The 8,483-nt window shown below is 50.1% G+C and overlaps 1 protein-coding gene across 1 annotated transcript; it reads left to right on the top strand.

Annotated features, from left to right (window-relative positions):
- The first annotated feature begins 8 nt into the window (after nucleotides 1-8).
- Nucleotides 9-7,865, top strand: PLEKHJ1 (pleckstrin homology domain containing J1). Its single transcript, XM_061600521.1, has 6 exons — nucleotides 9-227; nucleotides 1,533-1,600; nucleotides 2,375-2,441; nucleotides 4,127-4,217; nucleotides 4,966-5,029; nucleotides 5,907-7,865. The coding sequence occupies exons 1-6, from the start codon at nucleotides 134-136 to the stop codon at nucleotides 5,970-5,972; spliced, it is 450 nt and encodes a 149-aa protein (XP_061456505.1). The 5' UTR covers nucleotides 9-133; the 3' UTR covers nucleotides 5,973-7,865.
- The last annotated feature ends 618 nt before the right edge of the window (nucleotides 7,866-8,483 follow it).

The raw sequence follows: 8,483 nt of genomic DNA, 5'->3' as shown, positions 1-8,483 counted from the left end.
ACGGGATGGGTAACCGGAAGTGCGGCGCCGAGGCCGGAAGTGGAGGCGAGGCGCTTCCGGCGTTTGGATGATAGTGGGAGGGAAGGAACCATAGAGCGGAGAGGCCAGAAGGGCGGGGTGAGAGGCTCTGGCGATGCGGTACAACGAGCGGGAGCTGCTGTCGCTCTCCCGGCAGCCGGCCGAGAAGGCGGCCGAGATACTCATGCGGGCGCCCAAGAAAGGGAGCGGTAAGGAAGAAGAGGGCGGCGGTGACGTCACGGCGCCTCGTCGCGGGTTTTAAACGCTGCTTGACGTCACGCGACGGGCCGCGTGACGTCACGCCCGCGTTGCCAGAAGGAGGGGGAGGCTCTAGTGGCGTCAGCATTCTCCAGGGGAGCAGAACTCCGAATCCCTTCCTTGCCACGAGGATGGCTTTTGTTCTGCCCTCACTGAAGACTAGTAACTTGACTGGGCGTTCCTTTTGATTCTGTTTGTTTTGTTTAGAACGTTAATTCAGGCCGGAGAGGAGAGTGCTCTGGGTTGAATCTAGTTCATTCATGCTTGGAGGAAGCCCACTGAAATTTATGGGCCCAAGTTAGGACTGTATATTATTTTCAGTGGGTCTCCTCTGAGTAGGGCTAAGGTTGGGTACGACCCTCGCCCCCCTCCCCGACTCAAGAGGCTTGCAGGCCAAAAAGGCCAATGGTATGACAGCTGAGGACTAGGAACTTGCGTAGGCTTCATTTAGTTAGCGCTTTCAAAAGAACAGGCATGACAGGTCCCTGCCACAACTTTTAATTATTATTTGTAATAACCATTTAGTAATTGTTTAGTAATTATTATTCAGTAATTATTTTGTGAGAGCCAGAGACCAGGGTTCGAATCCCCACACAGCCATGAAGCTCACTGGGTGACCTTGGGCCAGTCACTGCCTCTCAGCCTCAGGGGAAGGCCATGGGAAACCCCCTCTGAACACCATGAAAACCCTCTTCATAGGGTCGCCATAAATCTGGATCGACTTGAAGGCAGACCATTTCCATTTCAATTATTTAGTAATTATTTCTTAGTAATTATTTGTAAGTGTTTGTTAGTTGGTTGAGTGGAGCGCTGCATGTCATAACATTAATTTTGTTAGAGCATTCCTGCCGCATTCTTAGCCCAGGAAGTTTAGTTTGGCACGCACGGTTCTCCTGCTGCTGCTGTTTATCCTCACAACAACCCTGTGAGGTAAGTTAGGCAGAGAGAGAGAGAGAGAGAGAGACTTGCCCGACATTGCCCAGTCAGCTTCATGGCAGAGTGGGGGATTTGAACCGAGGTGGTCCTAATCCAACACTGTAACCACTATCCCACTTTGGCAGTGAAGGAGCAAAAATCATGATGGCTTAAAGGGGACATCTGAGTTTGTGGGTGCCTTCTTCCACCACGCGGAACTAAGCTATCTCAGGGATGATTCAGGGGGGAGCTCCTGCCCCAGGATTGCGGTTGCTCTACCCCATGAGCCTCCCTGTGTGCCTCCCAGCAGTCAAAGAACTCTGTTTTGTATTTCTCCACAGCCCTGAAGAAGCGCTTGGTGAAGCTGGTCGTCAACTTTCTCTTCTACTTCCGAACAGATGAGGCTGAGGTAATTATTACTTATCAGCCCTAGGGAATTCCTGCTGAGGGCTAGTAACTTTGGTGGAAAGGATTTTATATTTTTCAGTGTTTTCAGGAGACACCTTTTTTCTGTGATGGTGATTTGTTTTAACTGTTTTTAATATTGAATTTTAAATGGCTGTAAACCCACCCTGGGGGCCTGGTGCTGAAGGGCCGGTAATAAATTGAATTGATGGTGATAAGGCTGTTTGAGTGCCTAGTATTCAGGGATGATCACCTCGTGCAAGTTGCTGAGGGTGACAAGAAGGCAGCATCTGATATAAACAACTATTATTAAAAAGTCTAATAGATTTAATTTCAGGCCAAGGGGGGGCATTTAGGCCACCAGCCTGTTCTCATAGTGGCCAGCCACTACCGAAATTGGGGGTCCAGCTGACATCTGGAGGATCCCCAACCTTTCTGCAAACAACTCTGTGTGTGTGTGTGTGTGTGTATAAAAACTTTTAAAGAATTTATGTAAGAAACTGATTACCCTCTTCACCGTACGTTACATCCAACTCTACTCCTACTCAGAGTGGATCCATTGAAGTTAATGGGCATGACTAACCCTGGGTCATTGATCTCAGTGGGTCTACTGTAAGTAGAACTGAGTTGGTTACAACTCCATTTAAAGAAAAAAATCAAGCAGCTGTTGATCCAAATTAAAAAAAATGAATGGGGAGGATGCCAGACTGAAATAATGATTTAAAAATCTCAGGTGTAGAAAGCAATGAATCATTTCTCTCTCTCTCTCTCTCGCCAGCCAATTGGTGCTTTGCTGCTGGAACACTGCAGGATCAGCAAAGAGGAAGAAACCATGTTTTCCATTAGTGAGTTCATCGGGGGGGGGAAGGGCTTTGGGGATATTTGGGGAGGGGGACAAGGGGATTTCCCTTCACAGATGGCTTTTTCTGGGGCGTCTGCAGCCACTTTAGCAGGACAGGATTGAGAGGGAGCGGACTTTGAACTCCATTCCATCGCAGGGAGGCCAGTGGCCATAAAGGGCCAGTAGAACCTCCACATTGCGAAGCAGTCTACCAGTGAATATTGGTTGCTCGGCGAAGCAGTGCTTGGGAGAGGGCTGTCACCTTCCTGCCCCACCTGTGGGCTTCCCAGAGGCATCCCATTGGCCACTGTGGTGCTGGCCTTAGATGGGCCTGTGGTCCAATCTGGCAGACGGATTCTTCTGATGTTCTTAAGGCACTTTTCTTGGTTATTCTAACCGTACAAGCACCTCTCTTTTTGGTACACATTCCTCGTGAACACAGGAAGCTGCCGTTATTGAGTCAGGCCATTGGTCCATCTAGCTAAGTATCATCTGCACTGACTGGCAGCGGCTGTCCAGGGTTTCAGGCAGGGGTCTTTTCTAGCTGGAGATACCAGGGAATGAACCTGAGACTTTGCGCCTGCAAAGCAGGTACTCTGTCGCTGAGTTACAAGCTTTCTCATTTAAAAAAAAAAGTTAAGGTTCCAGTCCTCATGGCTCAGGGGGAAAAAAGGCTGATTTAAATTGGAACCGAGGGAGCGGACTTATGCCGAGTTCGAACGTTGGCCCATCTTGCTCAGGGCTGCCTACCTTGACTGGCTCTGCAGGGGGAGTCTTTCCTTTAAATTGGAGATGCAGAAGATTGAACTGAGGACCTTCTGCATGCAAAGCAGGTGTTCTACCGCCAAGCTCCACAGGCCTTCCCAGCGGTGCTGACACACGTCTGCGGGGCTGAGATCTCAAATGTTTCTCTTCCTATGCAAAAACAGCCGTTGGAAGCTGCTTGCCCCGCCAGCCCGTTCCCTGTCCTCTCGCGGCTTTCTGCTTGGCCTTAGATAACAGCAGCGTATGGAACACCTTATCATCTAGCCGGCAGTCACTGTTAGAAAGAGGTTGTCCCCCAAGGCTCGCGCTATATCTCTTGGGGGTGGAGGGGGGTGCCTGAGCAAAATCGCCCTTTGGTGAAAAAGGGAAATGCCCACACTCTCTGACCAGAGAAACAGATTTTAAGGGAGAGGGACGTAGAAATGTTGTTCTGATTCAGACCATAGGTCCATCTAGCTCAGTATTGCCTGCACTGACTGGCAGGAGCTCTCCAAGGTTTCAGGCAGGTGTCTCTCCCAGCCGTGTCTGGAGATCCTGGGGGTTGAGCCTGGGAACTTCTGCATGCAAAGCAGGGGCTCTGCCACTGACTCATGGCCCTTCCCCTAAAAAGTGAGGTTCTGGTCCTCAGGGTGTTGAATAAAGATACGCCAGTGTATCATCTAGCTCAGCATTGTCTACACTGACTGGCAGCAGCACTCTGGGATTTCTGGGATTTTAGGGACAACAGGGATTGATCCTGCCTGCAAAGCAGGGGCCCTCCCACCGAGCTAGATATTGTCAACTTTTGCTCTTAAAAATGTTAAGTCACTTGAAGACCCCCCTTTTTTTCCTTGACAAGCAACTAGCAAGTTGAATTATTAATAGTTACTAATAACAATCGATGACGTTGTTTGTGGGTTTGTTGTTGTTGCATTGTGTTCCCAGGTTTCCTTGAAGAACCAGAGAGGAAGTATTTCTTTGAATGCGATTCAGAAGACCAGTGTCATGAGTGGGTGGAGGTGCTTCAAAGGGCCAGGTGAGACCTGGCCGTTGGGGGGAGTTTGGGGGTCCCCTCTGTCCCTCCTTTTGGGTCCACTTCGAGGGGGCGGCGCGCGTGTTGTGATCCTCGCACAGCGTCTAGAAAACCTACCACAGCAGGAGCCATTCTAACTGAATCCTGGCAACAGGTAGGGCAGAAGCATTGGACCTTTTTGCAGCCCGAGGGCCGCCTTCCCTTCCGGGGGCCACATGCTAGTGTTGGCCGGGGCCAGTGGCCAAGGTGGGCAGAGCAGCAAATGTGACTCTGGCCTTTGTACAGCAGGCCAGATTCTCCGCATGCTCATGCGCATCCCTCTCTATCTTGGGCAAGGCAGAGGCGGCATCAACGTTCAGGGACGCATTGCAGCCGAGCAAAGACGCTCGAGGCGGGTGCAGAGCAGGGCTGGCGAGGGGTTTGGCCTGAGGAAAGTCCCAGCGGCCAGATGGAGAGGCCAGGGGGGCGTATTTGGCCACCAGCCCAGAGGTTCCCCATCCCTGAGATACAGCCTTGAAGAGTCTCCCACCTTTTTTGCTTATCGGCCCTGAGAACGAGCTGCAGGTCCCAGAAGCATCAGGTGCAAGAGGAGCTGTTCGCACTCGGGCTGTTTGGGCAGGCAGCCGTTTCTGGGGGATCCCGAGGGTCCCCTTTCTGAGCAGTTGTCCATGAGAAATCCAGCCATGTCCTGTGGCTGATTCTGTCCCCCCCCCCCCTGTGCTTAGCGAATCTCTTCTCCGTCCACCCACAGTTACGAGTTCATGAGAAGCAGCTTGATCTTCTATCGGAACGAGATCCAGAAAATGACTGGAAAGGTGAGACAGAACAGGGGTGTGTATGGAGGGGGTCTGCTCCATATGCCCCAGTACTAGCAAGTATTGACTGGGATTAAGAACTTGCAGACTCCATGCTGTGTAGGCTGGGAATAATGGACAGTCTGCACCTCTGGACTGTACTTTTTATTTTCTTAAAAAAAAACACGTAAGAAACCACAGCAGACTGTTTAGGAACGTAAGAAACTGCATGCCAAGTGAAACCATCTAATTGTTGTAAACTGCCCAGACAGAATCATGGAATAGTAGAGTTGGAAGGGGCCTACAAGGCCATCAAGTCCAACCCCCTGCTCAATGCAGGAATCCAAATCAAAGCATTCCCGACAGATGGCTGTCCAGCTGCCTCTTGAAGGCCTCCACTGTCAGAGAGCCCACTACCTCTCTAGTAATTGGTTCCATTGTCGTATGGCTCTAACAGGAAGTTTTTCCTGATGTCCAGTCGAAATCTGGCTTCCTGCAACTTGAGCCCATTATTCCGTGTCCTGCACTCTGGGACGACTGAGATCCCGGCCCTCCTCTATGTGACAACCTTTCATGTACTTGAAGAGTGCTATCATCTCTCCCCTCAGTCTTCTCTTCTCCAGAGCTTTGGCTATGAGGCGGTATATAAATGCAGTAAACAAATAAAATAAACCATTGGGCTGTCTAGCCATTGTTGTCTACACTGACTGGCAGCAGCTCTCCAGGGGTTCAGGCGGGGGACATTCCTAGCCCTACCTGGAGATGCCATTGGGGATTGAGCCTGGGACCTTCTGCACGCAAAGCAGTTGTCTCTGAGCTACGGCCACTTCCCCAGGCAATCGTAGGCAGCGTTTGCAGACTCTAGGTGCTCAAGCCCCATCCTCTCGTTTGGCTGCAGGACCCCTTGGAACAGTACGGCATCTCGGAAGAAGCCCGCTTCCAGTTGTGCGCCCGGAAACTGTGACCGCGAATGATTGTGGGGGTGGATCCGGGCTGGCATCTCTCCTCAGCACCACCTCCTGCGGAGGTCTACCAAAGCCCCCACGCTTCCCGATCAGGGTTCTGCACCCCCGAAACAACGACCAACTGACTTGCATTAACGAACTCAATGGGAGGATCTTTATAGCGTCCCCCTCAGTTTTGTTGAAAGGAATCTTTTGTCAGAACACAACAGCCATCTATCTTCATCTTCACTTTCACGGCTTCCGTGGGGGTTAAAATGAAGGTGGAGACGATGTGATGACAGGGACTATCGTTTCTTTAAGAATCGGTTAGCCAGAATTACATTTCCACCTTGTGTGCTTACGTGCATTGACAGGGGCGCTCATGAAACTGAAGGAAGGGTGGGGGGGTTGAGCCACCTGGAAGCCTGATTTTTTTTTAAAAAAAACCTCTTAAAACATCAATTTTGCATAGCAACAAGTACAGCAATTTTACAACAGGCAAACTGGGTTGCTCCCAGCTAGTGGGCTGAGATTTCTGCATGGCTAGCTGGTCAACCTTCCTTCCCACAGGGGTGGGTGGCTACCCACTGCCCTGTAAAGGGTACAAGGGTTGGAACGTTGAATCACTCCAGCAGTGGAACAAGCTGCCTTCAATGGAGGCTGCATCTCTGTACCAAGTCACCACTCCCAGTCACGAGGCTCCTCCTGGCTCAGCAATTCTTGCCGGGTGGGGGAATAACTCCTTACCTACTGTATAAGGCAGGGATGGGGAACCTTTGGCCCTCCTGATGTTGCTGAATGACAACTCCTATCATTCCTGGCCATTGGCCATGCTTGTTGGGGCTGATGGGAGTTGTCATTCAGCAACAGGACCAAAGGTTGCTATAAGGTAACCTTTTCAAGTACGCCTTTCATCTTGATTCCCTGAACATGAATGTAATTTAGCTAGTAGGCATTTGGAAAAAATGCTGGATTAGCACAGCAGCTGGAGCAGTGATATTACTACCTCCCTTGGGTGTTCTGCTATCATTTGACAGTTTTGTCGTGCCTTGCTGGCAGCCCTCTGCACTGAAGCTTTTCTATGCTTCTTACAATGTTGGGAAGCAAGATCCTCCCTCTCTCTGTTCTTCTGAGCGCAGGGCCCGGACTCTTGTTCCGCGTTGCACTTACAGGCAGGGAGGCTGTAGCAGGTTCTTGGTAGAGGCAAATCTCCAGCCGAGTTCTGCAGCGACACACTCCTCCCCACTTACCCTGGGACAGTTCCTGCCTGTTGTTGCAGAAATCTCCCTCCTCCCTAACAACATGGCACATTCTTGCATCCTTGCTCTGCATTTTCTCTGCCCAGCTTTTGGGTCTGGCAGCTGAATGTTGTCGTTTTTTTTCAATAAATGCTGTGAAATTGAGAGGGGCATTTTGAAAACTTACTTAAAACCGCAGCCCTTCAGCGGATGTTGGAGTCCAGCTCGCATCAGATGGCCAGAGGTGAGGGTGGGAGATGGAGCCCAGCAACACACGGAGAGCAAGTGCCCTAGCCCTGATCTGAGTAGCGGCATCTGGTACTGCTCCCTCCTGAGAAAGGGGACTGCCTCTTACAGCAGGGCTGGGCAACCTGTGGCTCTCCAGGTGTTGCTGGGCTCTAGCCAGCAAGGCCAATGGTCAGGGATGAGAAGAGCCTGGAATCCCAACATCAGCTGGAAGAACAGAGTTTTAAGGACAAACATGGGGGGAAAAACGCACCTGTGACGGAGGGTGGCTTTAGTTGTGTTTAGCAGTGAAAAATGTTTTCCCCGCTTCCATCCAAAGTCTTGTTTTCCTCTGTAACGCCCCTAACCTTCCCATTTCCTGCTGAACTATTGTCTTGAGTGGCTCATTTTAATATTTCTGTACATTAAAACAAAAATTTTACTTTCTCAGTGAGATGTCCAGATGCCTTTGTTATGCATATGTTGATTTTCTTGCCCCTCTTAAAAAAACAAACCTTCTTTCTCTGTTTAAGCCTAAATTATAGCAACTTTTTACCTAAGCTTGATGAGAAAGCTTTGAGGAGTCTCCAGGAAATCTTCACTTAGCCATAAAGCTCACCGCAGGAGCTTGGGCTGAATGCTATTAGCCTGCCCTACCTCACAGGGCTGTTGTGAGGATACAGTGGGTGACATACGCAATAGTTTCTTTGAAAGAAGGTAGAGACGTTGTGATAGACAATGTTGGAGATTCAGTAGTTTAAAGCCAGCGAGTGAGCTAAACCTGGAGTCGGGGATTTCCAGATTAGACTTCATCACTACACAACATCTGAACTGTTGTGGACATGATCTTAGAACACACTAGGAAGGTGAAACAGAAGAGATGGCAGTCAAGACAGAGGTACGCCATCCACCTTGAAAATTCTGATAATCTCAGCTCTCATATACTTGTGGGTGTGTGGTTTTAAAAACTTGCTAGTCCTCCTTGAGAGGAAAAAGTTGGGGAGATGGTTACAGGCTAAACGGCTCACCACCCCACAGCAAAGCTCCTGTTGGCCTTGTCACCCGTGA

Source organism: Rhineura floridana, chromosome 18 (genome assembly GCF_030035675.1).
Source record: "Rhineura floridana isolate rRhiFlo1 chromosome 18, rRhiFlo1.hap2, whole genome shotgun sequence".
Lineage (NCBI taxonomy): Eukaryota > Metazoa > Chordata > Lepidosauria > Squamata > Rhineuridae > Rhineura > Rhineura floridana.
Note: the sequence above shows the minus strand (reverse complement) of the source record. Positions and strands in the feature narration are given on the sequence as shown.

What these genes read in the sequence shown, in the direction of transcription:
- PLEKHJ1 (XM_061600521.1), top strand. Translation starts at nt 134, where the DNA reads ATGCGGTACAACGAGCGGGAGCTGCTGTCGCTCTCCCGGCAGCCGGCC. An exon ending in TCCGAACAGATGAGGCTGAG is followed by an intron (nt 1,601 to 2,374) that starts GTAATTATTACT and finishes CTCTCTCGCCAG; the next exon opens with CCAATTGGTGCTTTGCTGCT. An exon ending in TCCAGAAAATGACTGGAAAG is followed by an intron (nt 5,030 to 5,906) that starts GTGAGACAGAAC and finishes GTTTGGCTGCAG; the next exon opens with GACCCCTTGGAACAGTACGG.